The sequence below is a fragment of the Peromyscus maniculatus genome, chromosome 2, assembly GCF_049852395.1.
Source record: "Peromyscus maniculatus bairdii isolate BWxNUB_F1_BW_parent chromosome 2, HU_Pman_BW_mat_3.1, whole genome shotgun sequence".
Lineage (NCBI taxonomy): Eukaryota > Metazoa > Chordata > Mammalia > Rodentia > Cricetidae > Peromyscus > Peromyscus maniculatus.
The window spans coordinates 58,728,232-58,749,980 of NC_134853.1; the positions used below are offsets into that span (position 1 = coordinate 58,728,232).

Here is a 21,749-nt window from a genome sequence, read left to right on the forward strand (position 1 = left end):
ATTGATCCTTCTACTTCTACCTCCTGGGCTTTATTTTTATGTGATGTGAAATTTGAGCACTGTTTTTATTTGAGTGCACATGTGGAGGGTTAGTTTTCTGTTTTGTTTTCTTTTAGACAGGATCTCTCACTGGGACATGGGGCTCACTGACAGAGCTAGCTTGGCTGGGTTGTTAGCCCCAGGGTTCCACCTGTTTCTGCCTTCCTAGCATTGGGATTACTAGTGTGTGCCATAACACCTGTTTTTTTTATGTGGGCACTATATTAGTTACTTTTCCATTGCTCTAATAAAGACCAAAGCAACTTATGGAAGAAAGGGTTTATTTCACAGAATTAAAGTCCATGATGCAAAACAGGAGGCATGTGTCTAGCCCCTAAGAGCTTACATCTCGAACCTCAAGCGGGTGGCAGAGAGAGCACTGGGCATAGCACAGCATTGGAAACCTTGAAGCCCACTCCCGATGACACACCTCCTCCAACAAGACCACACCTTCTCATACTTGCTAAACAGTTCCATTAACTGGGGATCAAGTATTTAACCATGAGCCTATGTGTGACGTTCTTATTCAGGTCACCATAGGTACTACAGATCAAACTCAGGTATTCATGCTTCCATAGCAAGTACTTTACTGAATTGTTTCCCCAGCTCCCCACCATTTTTTGTTTTTTAAAGAGAGATGAATTTAACACCTCCCCCCGCTTCTCCCTCAAGACAATAGTCTTGCTATTTACTTTGTCTTGCTCTATAGACCAGGCTGGCCTCAAACTCAAGAGATCTGCCTACCTCTGCCTCCCGAGTGCTGGATTAAAGGTGTGCGCCATTATGCCTGGCTGAGCCATGGGATTATAAGTATAAACTCCATGTCTGGGTTGGAGCTCCATCCCCCCCCCCCCCCCCCCCCCCGCAACAGAGTTTCTTTGTGTAGCTTTGGAGCCTGTCCTGGAACTCACTTTGTAGACCAGACTGGCCTCGAGCTTGCAGAGATCCCCCTGCCTCTGCTTCCCGAGTGCTGGGATTAAGGCATGTGCCACCACTGCCCGGCTGGAGCTCCATTCTTGACATGCAGACACCATACATTTAACTTGATTTATGAAGTATGACTACCTTATTAAGTGCATAAATTTCCCCATATGAATGAGAAGAATTCTAATATTGTGATATTTTGCATATTATAATATTGATTCAAAGAGAAAACTTGTGCAATTGGTATGGTAGAAATAGGATTGAATAATTTGAGCTCAGTGTTTTTTCACCTTTGATATGGAAAAGATAATATCTAATTTATAAAATACAGTATATATGTTTGTGTGTTTATAAACTTTGAAATTTTTTGATACAAAATTAATCAAAATTAGAGAAACAGTTCTTCTTAGACATCGTATATACACTCCTGACATCACATTGTCTTCATAAAAATCAGGTTTCCCTATTTTTATGTTTCCTATAGAAGGTAAAATAAAAAAAAAAGTGGTGTTTTAATTTTCATGATCAAGAGAGGGACTGTAGTAATCATTCCATGAAAATGTTGTCAGTTTAGGAAAAACAAGTTCAGCTGTTCTAATGACCTTGTTCTTGATACCATATGTTAATACTACCCTTTTAATGTTTTATTACAGTTACATGATGTTGATTGATGGCACAAATGAAGTTTTTATGATTGACAGAGATAATTCAGTGTTTCATGTTTCAAACCTGGAATTTCCATTTCGTAAAGATCTCCGCATGCATTTATCAAATACCCTTTTGGATGGGGTAAGTAATTTATTTATATGTGTGTGTGTGTGTTTTTTTAAATTAAATAGTGCAGTCATTGTTAGTATGTCTAATTTAGAAACAAATATAATTTTTATTTGAATGTTGAATGTTATTTCTTACCTGTACTTATAGTGAGTAACTTCCTTTTTAAAGATGGATCTAGCTGAGAATGGTAAGTACACTATATAGTCCTAGCCCTGGGGTGGCAGAAGCAGAAGAATTGCAGCAAATTCAGTGCCATCAAGAGCTAACACAGTGACATCCTGCATCAGAAACAAAGCACACAAGCCTCAAATCTTGATCTTTGAGTCTAAACAGCATTTTTCAGATATTTTCTTTAGTAGAGAAAATTGGTTATGATATGGGAAATGAGTTAAATAAATCTGGTATTAATCATAAGGGAACAAAATAAAATCTTCGTTTTTATTATTGAAAAGTAGTTGTTATTTATTTTTAGTAATATGAAGTGTTTTTTCACTTTCTTCCTTGTAAATAGTTTTCCCTTAATCAGTCCTTGGGGCGGGGCGGGGGGAGAACAACGGGTAATTTTGAATAAAAATTAAAATAATGTAGACCAACAAAAAGTGGTAAAAGCTGAGCATGGTGGCACCTACTTTTAATCTCTGCACTTGGAAAGCTGAGACAGGAGTGTATCGGTGCAAGGCCAGCCTGGGTTTTGTATTAAGTTCCAGGCCAGTCTGCCTTCATAGTAAGACTGTATCTAAAAAAAATAAAATAAAATCAGGGGCTGGAGAGATGGCTCAGAGGTTAAGAGCACTGACTGTTCTTCCAGAGGTCCTGAGTTCAATTCCCAGCAACCACATGATGGCTCACAACCATCTGTAATGAGATCTGGTGCCCTCTTCTGGCCTGCAGTCATACATACTGTATACATAATAAATAAATAAATCTTAAAAAAAAAAATAATCAAAAGCAAATCAAGCCAAACAATCAAAAAAAAAAAAAAGCTAATAAAAAAAATCACTGAAACTTCTAATGTTGAAATAACTTATGTTGCTATTTTGATGGCTGTAACTGTAGACTTTGCTCAGTGCAAGGTATTTTGTGTTGAAAAATACAGCACATTCATATCAATAACATCAAGGTTCTTATATAGATAGTCTAGTAGTCTAGGCTTGTCTTGAATTCAAGAACTCTCTGTTCCTGCAAGTGGTGGGATTATGCATGTATATCACCATAGCTGGGTTTAGAGGGTAGATTTTTTTCTGAGACAAGGTTTCTCTATGTAGCCCGGGCTGTTCTGGAACTCGATCTGTAGACCAGGCTAGCCTCAATCTCAGAGATCTGCCTGCCTCTGCCCCTGGAGTGCTGGGATTAAAGGAATGCATCATCACTGCCTAGCTAGATTATAGATTCTTAAACAGAGTTTGTTAGAACCTTAAGGGAAGCTAGGGGCCTAATTTAGTCTCAGAGTTTGAATATTCACAGAACCTTTAGCTTGGCTGAAAAAAGGAGTGCTCTGATCAAGTATGTGCACTTGTAGATCATTTCTTGATCTGTTCATTTACATATAGAACTAAATGTTATATATGGTTTTTAAAGTTATTTTCTACTTGCAGTTTGTTTTGGACTTGTTGTTTTATATAAATGTCTGAATGGTGTACCTATATGTATAAATACCGTAATTTTGGATTTTCAAACTGTTTTTAACTCCTCAAGACTGGAGTTACAGGTGATTATGAGCTACCATGTTGTATGCTGGGGGTCGAACCTAGGGTCTTCTGAAAGAACAGTCTGTGCTCTTAAGCACTGAATCTTCTCTTCAGTCATTCCAAAGTGTTTTGATGGCAGAAATCATAGGGTTAAAAATTAGTTAAGTGGTGGGAAAGATTGCTAAGTGGGTAAAGGTGCTTTCTGTGCAGGTCTGGTGACATGAGTTCAATCCCCAGAACCTATGTACGGTAGAAGGAGACAACTTACTTTACATGGCTATCCTCTGATCTCCACACACATACCTTGGCACATGAGCCCTCACATACAAGTTGAGTCCGGAGATTGATAAGTTCAAGACCACCTGGTTGGAGGGACCTGAAACCTGCAGTTATCTTCTGATCTCCACACATATGCCATAGAATGCATACAATCCTCCCCACACATAAATGAATATAATTAAATACACACACATATATAACTAGATAAAATACAGTAAAGCAAAACAAACATCTCTTCCAACAGCTGGTTCTAGATGTCCTGAATTGCAATCTCCAAAAGTATCTTTATAAGTGACCAAGTGGACAGTATAGTTTTTTTTTTTTTTAGATTTTTTTCTAAGCATAACTTAAATGTATATCTTGTGTGTTCAAAATTGTACAGTTTTATGATAAAGTCCTTTTTTCTAATAGTACATTTTTATTGCATTTTATTTGTGTGTGTAGGTGTGTACATTCCATGGCTTGTGAGTTGAAGTCGAGGACAACTTGGAGATGGAATTCACTCAGGTTGTCTAGTTTAGCTCTAAGCATTATTATACACTGTTAGCACTGGAATTTGATTTGGTATTTTCTCATTTAAAGAGGGTCAGAATGACTTCTCTGTTTTAAGGAATAGTATGTATAGCAACGAAACCTTAACTCCAAGTGCCTTCCTGGCTTTATCAGTTATTCCATGAGGGACCTTACACAGTTCAGTCATTTTTCCCTCTGTGGTGAAATGGGAAGGATCAGGAAAGTTTGTAAGGTGATTTGATAATGTTTGGCACTTAGTCCTTGTTTACGTGGTCATTATGAGACGTAACATCTTCTCACTCCTTTGTGAGTTACTATTTTGATTCCGAGAGCTCCTGTTCAGATCTTTTCTACAGTTTTCTTCTGGGTGTTCATTTCTCTCATATTGGCTTATGAAGTCTTCTTGCTTACTGGGGCATACTTTGTTACATATGTTGAAAATTATGTTTCTTTTTTTGTCATTTCATGCACTGTACAAAAGGTTAAATATATGTAGGTCAAATATAAAGATCTTAATGCTTACTCTTTGGCTTTTTCCACATTTTAAGACACCATTCACCACAGGATGATCATAATACTTATATTTCTTTTAGTGTTTTATTTACACATTTGAATATTTCATCCAGCCCAAATATCTCTTGATAGAAGCAGTAATATGCAGGTACTGTTTTCTTATTTTCAAATGTCTAGGCTGTTGCCTCAATAAACACTTAGCTACTCTGTTTACCCTTTCTGGTTGGAAGTATAAGTTTTTGTGTGCTAGATTCCACTGTTACCATAACATCTCCTTGCTTTCTTCTTTCTTCTAGTCTTCCCTTCCTTCCTTTCACAGGGTCTTGCTCTGTAGCTCAGGCTGTCCTCAGAGCTGAGACCCTGCCTGTCGCCTAAGTGCTGAGATTAGTGTGTACTACCATAACAGGCTACCGCTGCTGTTTCTTGATTCACTTCCTTTTTCCATTAATCTTTGTTCTTCTAGTGATGGTTTTAGATTCTCTTAATCCTGTGAGTTTAATGCACATCTTGGGACTGGAGAAGCCAAGTGTATACCCAGTCTCCTGGATGCTCTGATGTTTGCCACTGAGATTTTATTCCTTTCTTTGTTTTTTTCTTGGGTGAACCAACTACACATAACAAAGTTAGACTAGATTGCTGTGTTATACACTAGGTGTTATATACTATGTGCTGGTCTAGATGGCAGTAAGCTTATGTTATTTTCTTCTGAAGAATTCTGTGAGGCTTATTTTCAGACCTTTCACTTTCTTGGTTGCTATGGTTCCTTATGGTTGATCTTTGTGCCACATAAGCACAGGGCAGTGCAGGGTGAAATACTTTAAAATTAGAAGAGTCTTTCTGATAGTTGGGGTAGTTTATATTGAACTAGTATTTGTTGTGTATCTCTTATGAGTGCAGGCATTGCTTAGAGTGTGGAAGTCTCCTCTCTCTGGAAACTATTGGGAAGGATAGAGAAAGATTGGAAACAATTGGGGGTACCCTTAAGTAAAACAGTAGCTCTAAGATGTATTCAAAACAAGTCCTGTGGACATTTGGAGGAGAAATGAATCCCATTTAATGATGTGGAATGGATCTACTTTATGTAGGAGTTTGTATTAAAGATGGAAAATGTGGGGGCTAGGGAGGTGGTTCATTGAGGAAGAGTGCTTGCTATGAAGGAATGAGGACCTGAGTTTGTATCCCAAACACCCATGTGAACCTAATTGTGGCAGAGTGCTTATAACTATAGGGCTGTGGAGGGCAGGGACAGAAGGATCACTGGGGCTTGCTTGCTGGCAGCTGACCTACCTACAGGTTCAGTGAGAGACCATATTTCAAGTGACTAAGTCTGAGACTAAGACACCTGATGTCCTCTTCTGACTTTCACAAGCAGGAGCAGGCACACCACACATGTATACTTAAACTGTGCATGTATACATACACGTAATGAAAAGTGGATATATGGAGATTTCTGTTATTCTGAGGCCAGTTCATGTAGGAAATAATGCCTCAGAATGAGATGTGCAATATCTAACTTGGTAATACTATTTATTTTCACTTCAAACTTGGATAACTGAGAACAACGTAATAGATTCTTGTGAAGTCTTTCTCTCTTTTTTATTTTTTGGTTTTTCAAGACAAGATTTCTCTGTGGCCTTGAACTCAGAGATCCTCCTGCCTCTGCCTCCTGAGTGCTGGTATTAAAGGCCTGTGCCACCATTGCCTAATTTTTTTTTTAATTGAAAATAGATTCTTTGTCATACAACACATCCTGACTGCAGTTCCCCCTCCCTGCACTTCTAGCTCCCCAGGGGTTGTGTGCCCTCTCCTCCATTTCCCCTTCAGAAAAGAACAGGCCTCCAAGAGATGACAGCCGAACAGGACAAAGCAAGATACAACAAGACAAGGCAAAAGCTCTCATATCAAGGCTGAAACAAGGCAACTCAGGAGGAAAAGAGTCCCAAGGGCAGACAAAAGAGTCAGAGACACACTCATTCCCCCTGTTAGGAGTCCCACAAAAACATCAGGCTAATAGTCATACATATACGCAGAGGAGCTGGTGCAGAATTATGCAGGCCCTATGTTTGCTGCCTTAGTGTCTGTGAGCCCATATGAGTCCTGCTTCATTGATTTAGAGCTTCATCTTCTCCTGGTGTCCTCCATCCCCTCTGACTCCTACAATCTTTCCTCTGTTCTTCCCCAAGAGAGGGACCCAATAGAGACCTCTAATTTATCTCTCTACATAATGTTTGGCTGTGGGTTTCTGCACCTGCTCCCATCTGCTGTTGGAGGAAGCCTCTTTGATGACTGGACAAGGCATTGATCTATGAGTGTAGTAGAATATCATTAGGAATTGTTTTATTGTGGGTCATTCTCCCCCTGCCCCCAAGGACTCTGGGCTATCCAGTCTCTAGTTCCTGGCCATCCAGACAGTGTTGGGCATGGCTCCCTCTCTTGGCTTAAGCCACAAGTTAAACCCGACATTGGTTGGCCACTCTCACAAATTCTGTACCACCATTGCCCTAGCACATCTTGCAGGCAGGACAGATTGTAGGTTGAAGGTTTTGTGCCTGGGTTGGTGTCCAGGTTTCTCTTTTGGTAGCCTATAGAGTACCTTCTCACACCAAAGAGACTAGAACACAGGGGTGAAGGCTCCATGTAGGTGCTAGCTCAATGAGCTGTGTGGATCTTGGCCTCAGCAACTGCTGTCAGTTTTTGGAGAGCAGCTCTCTATCCTGGCATCATCTTGGGCTGTTTAGGGATCTCCATGGAACCCCTCGGCCAGTAACTCAACTGAATGCAATCCAGGCTCACCACTGGAAGTTTTGCCTGAGTACAAAAGATGATTACAAAACTCCATTTCTGGGAGTCCTCACTAGAGTCACTCTTGTGGATTCCAGGAAGTTCTTACTGCACAAGACTCCCACACTGCCCCCAAACCACCCCAAATTCTAGCCCACTATCTGATCCCTACCAGGTCCATCCCTACCTGCCCCCATTCCACCTGTAAAATCCATTATTTCCTCTTCTCATGGAGATCCGTGAGCCCCCGAGAGCCCTCTTCTTTACCTAACCGGTTGCTCTTGTGAGGTTTTAAATAGCTATTTGGTCCATGACAGTTTACTTGGGCCAGAATTACTATCACCATATCTGTTTTTTCCAGTTAAAGTCCAGTGTAGTTTGCTATTTCTTTTACATTTTCATTTGCACATTGTTTTTTAAATTCCAAATCCAAAGGTAACCCAAATTTTTTAAATGGATGTGGACATTGATGTTCTTTTATGCCCTATTAGGATATATTTCTTTACCTACAAAATATGGCAAATAGAAATTTAGGAACATAATAGTAATTTTACTCAGGACAAATTGGTAAAGTTTAATGAAGTGATCTTTGATGAGAATTTAAAAAGCAATACAGGAAATTTAGTCTGTAATAAGACTAAAGTAATTAGCATATAACAGAATTTTAAACAGTCATGATTAAACATTATTTATCAAAATGATGCTGAATTTCAAATTTTGTTATTTATTCTCAAATATTACCAGTAATACAAACATAAAGCAGAATGTATTGTAGCTATTCAACTATAAAAAGCATTTAACTGGTTGTGATGGTGCAAATCTATAATTTAGCACTTTGAAGGCTGAGGCAGGAGGATTTCTGAGAGTTCCAGACTAGCCTTGCCTATCTCATGAGCTGTAGGTTAGCCAGAGGCTACATAGGAAGAACCTGCCTTCAAACAAATCTACACACTCCCAACACAAAACACAAGGAGATAACATCAGAGATTATTTCACCATATATTATAAATACATAGTTAAGATTTTTGACATGCTGAAAACTTACATTGATATGATGTGAGTACAAGTGTGCTCCCTTTGAAGTTTCATCAAGGCATATATTGAAGATTTATATTCTTTCTCTGTGTATTGTATTCTATCAAATTAAAGTAATTGCTATTAAAGTAAAATTAATCTTTTTTTTCCAAGGAAATGATCATTGACAAAGTAAATGGACAGGCTGTTCCAAGATACTTGATATATGACATAATTAAATTCAATGTAAGTACCTCTTATAATTTATACAATTATTAGAATTGTCACTGAGATAATGTGTATGTTTATATATATGTTAATTAATACTTTTTTTGTGGTTGAGTTGAATTCATGGATTCACATATGTTAAGCAAGTGCTCTACTATTGAGCTACACTTCCATTAAAAAAATTACAAATGTTTTTAATAAACAAAAAAATTTTAAAGAATGTGTCACATATGGTGACACAGCTTGAGGGAAAGGACAAGGAGGATCAGGAGTGTGAGGTCACCTCACAAGATCCTGTCTTGAAAAAATAAAGGTTATAGATTCATTTACTTATTTTATGATTTTGGAATTAAAGCATTTAAGATTTGAAGATGTGTAGTATTTAAAAAGCCAACTTTAGGGGGAATATATTTTACTTGAACTGTAGTATTAAAATTCAGGATTACATTAGTATCAGTTACTAACGGGAATTTTTTTCTGAATATTTTCAATGTATTATAATTTAAATTTTTGGTTGAATTTACAGATTTATTTATTTTTATTTTCTGTGCGTGAGTGTTTTGCCTGAATGAATGAGCTCCACTTGTTTGCAGTGCTCATGGAGGCCAGAAGAGGGCATCAGATTCCCTGGAACTGGATGCTGAGCACTAAACCTGGGTCCTCTGCAAGAGCAACAAGTGCTTTTTACCAATGAGCCATTTCATTTCTCCAACCATTTGTTATTTTTTATTGCTGTCTATAGTCCTTAAAACTAGTACTCTGCAAAACTGGTGACTCTTACCACCTATCAGCAAATGATGTTTCTCATCTACAACTAGACCCACAGGCCAGGGGAGTGGCCTTGTTTCCTTGTTGAATGGAGAAATACCATCTTCCTTTAACTCTGATTTTGAGCTGCACTTTAATATGTGATAAATTGCTGTGAAGACACTATAACAAGGCAACTCTTAAAAGGGAAAGCATTTGATTGGGAGCTTGTTTACAGTTTCAGAGGTTTGGTCCATTGTCATCATGGTGGGAGCAGACCGTGGGAAAGGGAAAAGGAGAGAGAAGTAGGGAAGAGACACACAGAGAGGGGGAGACAGAAGAAGACAGAGCCTGGGCCTGGCATGGGCTTTGAAACCTCAAAGCCCACCCCTAGTAACACACTTCCAGCAAGCCTATACCTCCGAATCCTTTTCAGACAGTTCCACTCTGGGATGACTAAGCATTCAAATATATGAGCCTATGGAAGGCCATTCTCATTCAAACCACCACAGTTAGTTTTTCTTGGCTTAGGAACTCTCTTTGAACTAATAGCTTCAAATGCTTAAAAAAAAAGAGAAATATTATATCATGCAGAAATGCACAGAACAATATGACTGTTAACATTTATTCATTTATTTTATGTGTATGTGAGTGCATGCCATACCTTACATGTAGAGGCTCAAGGACAACTTTTAGGAAATGGTTTTCTGCTTCCACCATGTGGGGCCAGGGAATCAAATTCAGGTGATTAGGCTTGGTAGCTGGTACTTTTATTAATGAACCATTTCCCTGGTTCCAGATTTGTTAAATCTTAATAATTTTTCTGTATTTTTTGTGTGTCTGCGTGTGTGTGTGTGTGTGTGTGTGTGTGTGTGTGTGTGTGTGTGTGTGTGTGTATATGTGTATATACACTCCCTTGCTTGCCTGTGCATGCCTGTGTGGAGGCCAGAGGTCCTTGTAAGGTGTCTTCTGCTTCTCTCCACCTTATTTTTTGAGACAGTCTCTCAATGAATGTAGGGCTCCTTGTTCTGGCTAGGCAGGCTGGCCAGAGAGCCCTGGGATTTGCTTCCTCCAGTGTCAGGGTCACAGGCTATGTTAGTGCCCTGCCTTGCTTTTTCATGTGGGTGCATGCATCTTATCTACTGAGTCCAGCTCTATACTTTTTTTTTGGTAAGAAATAATTAGTTATAAATCCAAGAGCAAACTTATGTGGACTGATCATCCTGTTCTTAGGTCTCTTTCCTCTTAAGATCCCCCTTCTGTGAATTTAATGTTTATTGCTCCATATATGTTTTTAAACACTTTACCCACCTCTGTGTATATTCATAGCATACATTTGCAAGGTTTCTAGAGTTAGCTATATAATCTGTGATCTTTTTTTAATTTTTATTTTTTCCATTATGTTCTTGAAATTTACTGGTTAATGTGTGAAGAGTTAACTAGTTCACTTGAATTTTTGCTAGACATTGTGCTCTATAATAGAATTGATCATTTCTTTTGATATACAGTGGGGTTTCTTTTGTTTGCTTTTATTCTCAAGTTTTTTCTTGTATACATAATGTAAGTTTCTCTAGGACAAAATTCTTACTGTTGGGATGTATTCAGCAGAGTAGTGTGTGTGTGTGTGTGTGTGTGTGTGTGTGTGTGTGTGTTTAATGTATGTGTGTTTGTCTGTGAAAGAACTAAAATCTTCTTAGTTCTTTCACCTAGGTTTTCTGTTAGGTTGTTCATCTTTTTTTTTAGAAATGTGTTGGATTATTCCTTTTGAAAGTGAGTCCTTTCTTTGGTTCTGTGTGTAGCAAACAGTGTTGTTTCTCAGTCAGTGTCTATGGACACAAACAAGTGATATATAGTTAATGTGAAGACCTTCTCAAAAAATGTGCTTGGAGTCTTGTTTAAGAAATTCATCTATTCTTTAGCCTATAAATGGTTTAGTTATGCTTTTCACCTAAACAGTTGCTCATTTAGTAAACATTAGTTGTATGTCTGTTACTGTACCTCATGATTTAAAGCCACCTATTTTTCACATATCTACTGCTCGGATGCTTGTATGTTTTATTATTTAACCACTATAGAACTTGCACTGCTTTATTAGTCTTAATTTATATTGCTAGCCCCCAAATACCTGATGCTGGGTGATTTGTAATGTCAGCAAGTTAATTTGGCTCAAGTTACTGGTTAGAAAGCCACAGTCTTAATTAAAATACTTTTAGTTCTTTTCTTTATTATTTTCCTCAGAAAGAATTTAAGTGATCATCTTATATATGCTAGGTTCTATAGTTATTGAATATAAAGATAAATAAGACTGATTTCTGATTTCTTCTCTTCATGCCATTTCTATAGCAGTTCATTGGAATTTGAGAGCAACAGAGGAAAATTATTTTTTTTTTTTTTTTTTTTTTTTTTTTTGGTTTTTCGAGACAGGGTTTCTCTGCGTAGCTTTGCGCCTTTCCTGGAGCTCACTTGGTAGCCCAGGCTGGCCTCGAACTCACAAAGATCCTCCTGGCTCTGCCTCCCGAGTGCTGGGATTAAAGGCGTGCGCCACCACGCCCGGCTGAGGAAAATTATTTTAATGCATTTATTCTATTTGGTTTGCCTTATACTATACAGTTGTACCTGCATACAAATTGTTAGTGTTAATGGCATATATTGTTTACATTTGTTAGGATATATGTTTAGATTGGATTTAATATCAAAATCAACTTGCAGACTGCTTATCTGTAGAGGTGAATAGAAAAGTAAAGAAATATGGCTGGGCATGGTGGCTTATACCTTTAAACCTAGCACTTGAATGACAGAGCCAGTCTGTTTTTTATAGCAGGTTCTTGGCCAGCCAAAGCTACACAGTGAGACCTTGTCTAAAAAAAAAAGTAAAGAAACAGAAACAGCATGGTAGTGCTCTAAGTAGTACAAGAAGGTTTGTAAGAGGTAGAGTGGAGCTGGAGGGATGGGAGCACTTCATCCTTCCCTGGCTCTTGTTGAGTCCTTGAAGGATGGAGTCAGGAACATTAGATGGTTGTTGCCTTACTTGATGTGTGCTGAGGAGTGGGTCATACAGTACATTGGTGATAGGGTGGCAGGTTACTTGACTATGGTGTTTAAACTTAGATTTTAGTGTAACAGACTGTCACTTAAGGATTTCAGGTATGGTGATGGTGGGATAATATTTTTACTCCTTTTAAAGAACTCCATTGCCATTGTGGGCAGTGCTTGGAAGTGAGGAGTAACTGATGGAAAGGAGTACAGCACACTGCATTGAGTGCGTCTTGCTGTCTGCTCTCAATGCTTCTGCATCTGGCTGCCCAGTGCTTCCTGTACTGTAGTCTTTGTGGGAGTGACAGTGATCTGCCTCTGTTCTGTTTTGGTCACATAATATGTATTTTAGTAGAAGATTTAGACTACTTTAAGATCTTCATTAAAATAAAAAAGGCTTGTTTGTGCCTTGCTACTTTTACAGGTATCTGAGTATTCCTAATAGGTTAATATGCAAGCCTATCACTTTAGGTTTTCAACCGTGGTGGGTATTGTATAGAGAGGGTCCAACATGGACTTTGTCCTTGTTCATTAACTTTTCCTCAGTAAATATCCTTTATGAGTCGTTTTTCTTTCTTTTTCTTTTTTTTTTTTTTGTTTTTTTTTGAGACAGGGTTTCTCTATATAACAGCCTTGGCTGTCCTAGAACTCACTCTATAGACCAGGCCTCGAACTCACAGAGATCCGCCTGGCTCTGCCTTCTGAGCACTGGGATTAAAGGCGTGTGCCACCACTGCCCGGCCGTTGTGCCTTTTTGTAGAGAACATCTTAGAAATTGTACCTAGCTCCTGCTAAGTTTGTTTTCACTCCATGTTCTTAGTTGAGTGTAAAAGTTGTCATCCTTCCAAAGCTGAAAGACATCCTGAAGCATGTGCTGGCGCTCTGTGAAACATTAGATTGGGTAATAGACATTGGAGAAGAGGAACCAGAAGGTAGTGATGGTATCAGAAGTTTTCAGGAGTTGTTAAGTCTGTACTTACTATCTTAGACAGTTACTGTCAACCAGGGGATGTGTTTCTCTGTTTGTATACACCATGTGGCTGGATAGGACATGAACATATGTAAACTTATTATTAGTTTTTAGATTGAGGATGTATCTGTACAATAAATGTCTTCTTACTGATGCTATGAAGTCTGATGACAGTAGGTAACTATGCTATTTATTTTGAGTACTTATACTTTACCAAATTTGGGTTTTAGTTTTTAGTAATATAGTTAAGTAGTAAAATATAGTAGTTATATTAATATATTAATTCAATTTGAAATCTGGGCCAGCTTATAATAGATATATGACATTTTCTCTTGCTGCCATATGTAATTACAATTTAAAAATAGCTATTGTTAGTCTATTCTATTGTTACTGGGATGGACATCTATTGTGTGCAAGCTCTTAACTAGACATCTCCAAAGATTGCTATTTGTATAGTGCATAGTATTGTGTATAGTGTTGCAACCTTGACAGTTATGCTGATAATATAGTTGTTAGTGTTCAAATTAAAAAAGAATGTTCTCTCATTTAGGCACAACCTGTTGGAGATTGTGATTTTAATATTCGCCTGCAGTGTATTGAACGTGAAATCATAAGTCCACGACATGAAAAAATGAAGACTGGGCTCATTGACAAAACACAGGAACCATTTAGTGTGAGACCTAAACAATTTTTTGACATCAATATTTCAAGAAAGGTAAAGTTTATTTATTTTTTTAGTTGGTAATTCAAGTTCCATTGCTCAGCTTTTGAGAGGAACATGGATGACTGTCTTTCCCAGGGTGATGCTCAGGGTCTCCTCTTAGCCATGTTCTCTGTGTGGACACAACATCACGCTGCTTCCCTGTTTCTTGGAATAGTTCATGATTAATGATCATTGGTCCATATTCTCATTAAAAAAAAAAAAGCTACAGCTGACAATGAGTCATTTAGAATGAACTGGGAAGAGGAAAGGAGAAAAAAAGAAAGACAAGGAAAAAGAAAGGAGAGGAAGAGGAAGAAGAAAAGGAAGAGAGGACTCAACCTGGCTCTATTAACAGCCTCTTCATTTTGTTTAATGTAATACAGCCAAGACAGTGAAGGTGTGATGAGCTGCTCAGGATTTAGATTCATATATGTATCTCCTAGTCAATTTGAGATTTTTAGTGTTTTGGTAGAGTTTCTTAAATTTTTGCATATGTGTGTCTAATTTTTAATTTTTTGAGCTCTTTGGGAGTTTTTTTTACAATGTATTTTGATCATACTCACTCCCATTCGCAATCCCTCCCAGATCTATTCTTCCCTTTTTTACCACCCAACCTTGTTTGTTGTTTTTTATTCATTTGGGACCCCCCCTCCCGCCCCATGGAATGGTATTGCACACCTCAGTTACCTCAATTAGATACTATGTCACAGACTGCATACAGGTTTGTTTCTACATAATTCTGGATCCTGACTATTTGACAATCATAAAACTGTGTTTCCAGCCGGGCGGTGGTGGTGCACGCCTTTAATCCCAGCACTCGGGAGGCAGAGGCAGGCGGATCTCTGTGAGTTCGAGGCCAGCCTGGACTACCAAGTGAGTCCCAGGAAAGGCGCAAAGCTACACAGAGAAACCCTGTCTTGAAAAACCAAAAAAAAAAAAAAAAAAAAAAAAAAAAAACCAAAAAAAAAAAAAAAACTGTGTTTCCTATGGAAATTGCTCAGATTTTCTATCTTTTCAGTTGAGATTTGCCAGATTTTTATAAATATAATTGTAATAATGTACATTAAAGAAAGATAATGTAGGGCTGGAGAGATGGCTCAGAGGTTAAGAGCACTGACTGCTTTTCCAGAGGGTCCTGAGTTCAATTCCCAGCAACCACATGGTGGTTCACAACCATCCGTAATGAGATCTGGTGCCCTCTTCTGGCCTGCAGTCATACATGTTGTATACATAATAAATAAAGCTTAAAAAAAAAAGATAATGTAAAACCTATTTATAAATGTTAATGAAACCTATTTATAAATGTTAATGGCTAAACTTTAATGACACAGTTTAATTTTAATTCTTATACAGTGGTAAACAAATCATTAATTTTTAGAGAAGATAGTAATATAGTTTTGTGGTGAGCAGGAAAGATAATTTACCCGTGACAGTTGATTACTGGTTAGAGGAACATTTAGCATATAGACAAAGAAGATGAACTTAACTGGAGCTAGAGTTAGACTTAGGGAATAAAAAACATTAAAAATTAATATCCAGGTAAACCCAAGCTTCCATTTTGTGGGGATCATTAAAACTAAACTTGAGGTTTTAGGGGAGCAGTAAGATTTCATAAAAAGTCACTAGATACAGTATTGAGTCTCCTCAGTCAGTCACCTGAAGCTGTATGGGCTGTTCGCGCGCCCCCCTCCCCAATGTGTATAGAATAAACTAGAATTGAAGAGTGGATTCAATTTATTCTTTTCTTGTTTAAACATTAAATATTGTTTTCTGTATGATATTGATAATGATGAATTGATAATGACAATTTGTATTTGCAGAAGAACTGGAGATCCATTTTCTACTTTACTACAGTCTTATGCTGATATTTTAAAAAATATTTCTAAAATTTTCCTTTTTATGCACTGTAACTTTACAGTTTCTATTTTATTTCTCATATTTCTAATTTTAAGCACTATCTTTTTCTGCTTATACATTTATAATGATTTGGTTTCTGAATGATTCATAGACATAGGATTCTAGATTGTGTCTAGTTGACAGTTTAAACTTACCATCACAATAGCTTAGGACAATTCACTGCATATTCCACAGCAAATTTTCTTTGAGGGGTGTACCAGTTAAATATTTACAAATTAAATTCTTTGGTTTGAAATGCTTTAAAAATATCTTAGATAATTTAAGTAGAATTGTGTGTTTGAAAAAAGATTGACAGGGAGAAATAGCTTATTTATACCATTACATTTAAATATTCCTGCTAAAATTAAGATATTAGTTACATTGGCAGAGACATATATTATAGTATCCCTAATGTCCCTTACTTTGTTTTTAGCATTGGTAGGAAGTCAGGAAATATTTATCTAAAAATGAATGAAAATTTATTTTTATTTAGCTTTAAAAATTTTTTATTAGTAGTATGTGTGTATGATGCATGTCTGTGCATGTGTGTTACATGTATGATGCATGTGTTTGTGATGCTTGTATATGCATGATGACTGTGATAATATGAGTAATGTGTATTTATGATGCTTGTTTGAATGTGTGTGTGTGTGCGCACACATATGTGTGTTTCATGCTTGCCATAATGTGTCTGTGGAGGTCACATATGGGGTATAGGGTATGCTATCATTTTCCACCTTCACAAGAGTTCCGGGATCCATCTCAAGTTGTCAGCAAGTGTTTTACCCACTGAGCCATGCCACCAGTCCTTATTTAGCTGTTGATCATCCAGGAAATTAAAGCTTAGTATGCTTTACATGATAACTCAGGAATAGGTTTGACTTAAAATATAGATAAGGAGAGAAGGATGTGTAGCTATGGTGATATATTGTGTCCCCCAATATATTACACACCCTAATAAAGCTTATCTGATGATCAGAAAAGCAGAAAGAAGCCAGTCACATTCTTACCACTTGGAAATCCTTAGCCAAAAAGAGCTACTTCCTGTATCCCCATGCCTATATACCTTTCTGTTCTGCATCTCACTTTCTCTCTCCACCCATCTACATCACTTCCTGTCTGTCTCTACAGACCTCCAGACCTCTATGGTTAGTGCTAGAATTAAAGGCGTGTGTTACTGTGCCTGGCTCTGTTCCTCAGGGTGGCCTTGAACTTACAGAGATCTGGATGGATCTCTGCCTCCAGAATGCTAGGATTAAAGGCGTGTGCCACCATTGCCTAAACCTATGTTTAATATAGTGCCTGGCTTTTTCCTGTGATCCTCAGATAAGCTTTATTAGGGTGCACGGTATATTGGGGGACACAGTATATCACCACATGTAGCCTAAAACATTAGAGACATTTAGAAATGTAATGTTGGAAATAAAATTCCAACGGTAGCTTTAAATTGTGCTTGTCATTTAAATTATTAGTAGAACCTGACCTGAACTTAAAAAATCCTTGGGCTCCTCAATAACCCTGGCACTTTTTGTGGAGATTGCCTGACTCTCAAAGACTACCCATCATCTTTAGTGAATACTTCTTCATCTTGTTTGGTTTGACCTGAAGTTTTTGTCACGGTGACTGTGTGTGTATGTGTGTGTGTGTGTGTGTCTGTCTGTCTGTCTGTCTGCCTGCCTGCCTGTCTGTCTTTTGAGCAGAAATGGCTCAAAAGACAGCTGTATCACTAAAGCTCACTCCAGCATGGATGGCAGCTTATCAAATCTGGGAAACCTGGAGCACACTGCACAGCCTGCAGGCAGCTCAACAGGTTGGGGAGTGTCCTTTCCAAGTGACTTAGTTTAAACCTCTTCTAGGCAGCTCAGCTGGTTTCTGCTTTGTCCAGGCAGCTGGTCTGGCCTTAAGCGTCTTCTTTGCAGCTCAGCTTCCTTCTGTCCAAGGGGGAAGACTTTGGTTTTTACTGCTTACTGTGGCAGGCAAGAGCCTAGTGAATCTGGTTAGTTTTAGAGACTTCCTTGAAGCTATTTTGAGTTGCTTACCTTCCTGCTTAAGGAACTTCCTGCAGGATGGAATGTTTTAATCTTGAAGAAACTGTCACATAGCACGTCCCCCTCCTTCCTTTTTTTTTTTCCTTACCAATTTCTTCTCTTAAATGTGATCGGTCAAGTATTCTACCATGGTTTTATTCTTATTCATTTCTAAATGCTTTAAAGGGTTTCTTTTGATTTCTTTTATTCATGAATTCTTAAAAGTTCATTATTTAGGTTCTGAACATTGGGCAACTTTCCATGGTGTGATATAGGGATTAGCAAAGTTATATATTTACTTTTTGTTTTAGCCTTTTCTCATCATTAATTTATAAATATTTGGGCTAAGTCAAATCAGTCAGTGTGTCTGTCTACCTAGTGTTAATTAGTATGAAAATGATTTCATTTTCCCTCTAACATGAGTATGTCCTATGTACTTAACAAAATTGTGAGATTTTTTTTTATGACCAGAATGAATGTTAAGTATATATTTGACACATGGTACTTCAGAGTTTTATTTTCCTTTCTATTTATAAGAAGTCAAAGATTTTAATGCATAGTAAATTTTTACTTTGGTGAAATTTCCTCCTCATCTGTGTCACTTAAAACTTGTGAGAGAATTGAAGAGAAATATTGGAATTTTGAACAGTCCTAAAATTTGGCCATGCTGCATAATAATGACTGAAAATCTCATTTTGCCAAATCTGCTCATTTGCTGGTGGAGGAGAAACAAAACAAAACAAAAAACCAGAGTGAAATTTCAAGAACATTACAGTAAAATTTGCCACCTTAGCATTAACTATTTAGTCCAGTCCCAGTACGTGCATTTGCCTTACCGTACAGCCATCACCAGCTGTCTGTCTCTAGAACTTTTTCATCCTCTGAATTGGAACTCAGCTAGGTATGGTGGAGTGCTCCTGAATCTCAGCACTGGGACCGGAGGGCAGGAGCAATAGAAGTTTGAAGTCAGTTCTTGGGATTCATGGGATCCTGTCTCAAAAAACCAAGACCAACCAGTAGGAGGAAACAACTCAGAAACTTAAACACTTAAGCTGCATGTATCTTAGTCCTCCTTAAGATTATCTGTCACTGAGTACAACAAAAGACTTTATATTAACATTAAAGAAAATAAACTTGCTCAAATTCTATTATGAACTGCTTTCACATTAGAGAAATTGTAGACATTGGAAAATGAGATGCCAGCAAAGAACAAGCCACAAATTAGGACTCCAAAATCAGAGTTTAACCTGGATCCCAGTGTTTCTACCTGTTTTCCTGTTTCTTAGTTCTTAATACATTATAGAAAATTTTATAAATCTTAGCAAGAAGTTAAACTAATTTTTAAATTATCATTATATTTCTAATGAATATATTTTTATTTTGTAGCTCCTGGAAGGAAATTTTGCCAAAGAAGTCAGCCATGAGATGGATGGACTTATTTTTCAGCCTATTGGAGTAAGTTCATGTTCATGTGCGTGTGCGTGTGCGTGTGCGTGTGCGTGTATGTACATGCCACAGCGTACCTGTAGTGGTCAGAGTATAATTTGTTGCCTGCATCTAGAAGAGAGGACAGCAGATCTCATTATAGATGGTTGTGAGCCACCATATAGTTGCTGGGAATTGAACTTAGGACCTCTGGAAGAGCAGCCAGTGCTCCTAACCTCTGAGCCATCTCTCCAGTTCCTTACTAATTTTAAAGGAAATTAGTTTTTCAGTGTTTTCTTATAATTCATATGAAATGAATATTAGTTATTTTTCTTTGTTAGAAATCTACCAGTAACATTAAATAAACATTTGTTTCCTTTTGAGGCTTGTTATGCTATTTAAGTCTTAGTATCTCAAAACTTTCCATTTGCTGTAGTTGAGAAAAATTTAAAGTGTTATCGAAGAAGAAAAAGAAAAGTTGCTGTTTGGAGTCCTTTTTCCATGTGGACTTTACCATGTTACTGGTCAGATCACAGGTGGAATAAGCTGTGGTGTACTCTACTGCCTCATTAGCACTGATGTGTTGGGTCTGACAGTTCTCTGGTGGTGTGCTGTCTAGTCACAGAAGAGAATGTTAAGCAATACTCTTTCTCTCTACTCACTAACTCAGTAACTGTCAGTAAATTTCCATTCCAGTCACCACCTGATAACCAGTTCTTTATGCAGCCATATTTTTCAAAATGTGACATTGAATTGACACATTCAGAAAATGGCTGGAGATACAAGTACTGAATAGAAACTTGGGTGGGGATTGAGCAACTTGTGCTTTAACATGATATTGAAATTTCTCTGAATGTTCAAGACTAAGAACTACCTATTCAACAGAGTTATATCCCATGTTGGAACACCTTCCCATTTGCTGCATTTTGTTTTTAATTCACTCTGTCCTTAGAAATTAGGGTTTGAACTAATGAGAAGTTACAGAGGCATCAAATTAGGTAACTGAAGCAAAAGAAAGGAACTAGTAATTTTGAACATCAGGCATGTAATACTAGATTATATGTACCTTAAATATATAGTAAAACTTTGAATTGATATTTGGATACAGTATGCCGTCTTTTCCAGGCTCCCTTGATAGAGGAGGAAAAATTCTTAACCTTCTGAGGTTAAAGGAGGAAGAAGTGGAGTAAACTAGAAGCTGGGGACAGAAATTACAGAAAGTACTCTTAGAAGATGGAATTTGGGTCTTTGAGTTCCATTATTTTCCAGGTTTAGTCTTATAGAATAAAAGAAGTAGTCTAAATATAACAGTAAAAATAGAAAATTTTAGTGTGTGAAATTCATAGGTCAGTCCTTTTCACATACAAGGTTTGGGTAAATAAGAAATGGCTGCAGAGGAATCTGGTGAGATTTGCATGTCAGATGTGCCCTCCCAGCTCATGTGTCTGAACACTTGGCCCCCTCGCTGGTAGACAGGCTGCCAGCAGTGGGCCCTGGAGTGGCATAGCCTGACCACCCTCTGGACTGTGAGCTAAGGTCAGCCTCTCCTCCAGTGGGTTTTTTTGCCAGATGCTTTGTCACAGTGAGGAAAAAGCCTCTTTTGGGGATGTTGAGTAAAATCAATTGAGTTATTACTCTGTTCCTGTTCTGTTAATCTTAATTTTTATTACAACAACTTTGTAATTGATACCTGGTAAGGCAAGTCTCCTTGATGGCCAGAATTTTCTTAAATATTTGTAGGTATTTGCTTTAGCATACAAATTTCAGAAACATTTGTCTTGTTTTCAGTGTGTGTGTGTGTATATATCTTTGAATTTGGTTTGTAGAAAATCAGTATCCTATTAAATCATCTTCTCACTGGCCTTCTGTTCTTTTAAGTTCAGTTGGGCTAGTTTCATTTATGAGTTCTGTTTAGGTAGAAACTATGTTTCTGCCCCTTGTTTGGCACTGGATGTACTGCCATGTTGGATATTTGAAGCAGGATCTCGTAGCTCAGGGTGGCCTGGCATTAGTCATCAGTTCTCTTAGTACAAGGTGTAAGTTGCCATGTGTGGCAGCTGCATTTTTCTTTCTTTTCTTCCAGGCTCCTGGACTGACTTTAGTTCTTTTCAAAGTGTTAAATTTAAGGCATCATGTTTTTTCTGTCTTTGGTGAGATTATGCCCCTCCCCCTTTTTCCTTCTCTTCCTGTCC

The 21,749-nt window shown here is 37.7% G+C and overlaps 1 protein-coding gene across 7 annotated transcripts in view; it reads left to right on the forward strand.

Annotated features, from left to right (window-relative positions):
• Window positions 1–21,749, forward strand: part of Rngtt (RNA guanylyltransferase and 5'-phosphatase) — a 214,470-nt gene that overhangs the window by 50,574 nt on the left and 142,147 nt on the right. For all 7 annotated transcript variants that reach the window (XR_006069341.2, XR_013049046.1, XR_013049045.1 and 4 more), the window contains 4 exons: window positions 1,617–1,752; window positions 8,703–8,774; window positions 14,057–14,221; window positions 19,519–19,587. Coding sequence is in view for 4 of the 7 variants with exons in the window: in XM_006975303.4 (XP_006975365.1) it covers window positions 1,617–1,752; window positions 8,703–8,774; window positions 14,057–14,221; window positions 19,519–19,587 (442 nt within the window). In the remaining 3 variants the exon portion in view is untranslated. The remainder of the gene's footprint in view (window positions 1–1,616; window positions 1,753–8,702; window positions 8,775–14,056; window positions 14,222–19,518; window positions 19,588–21,749) is intronic.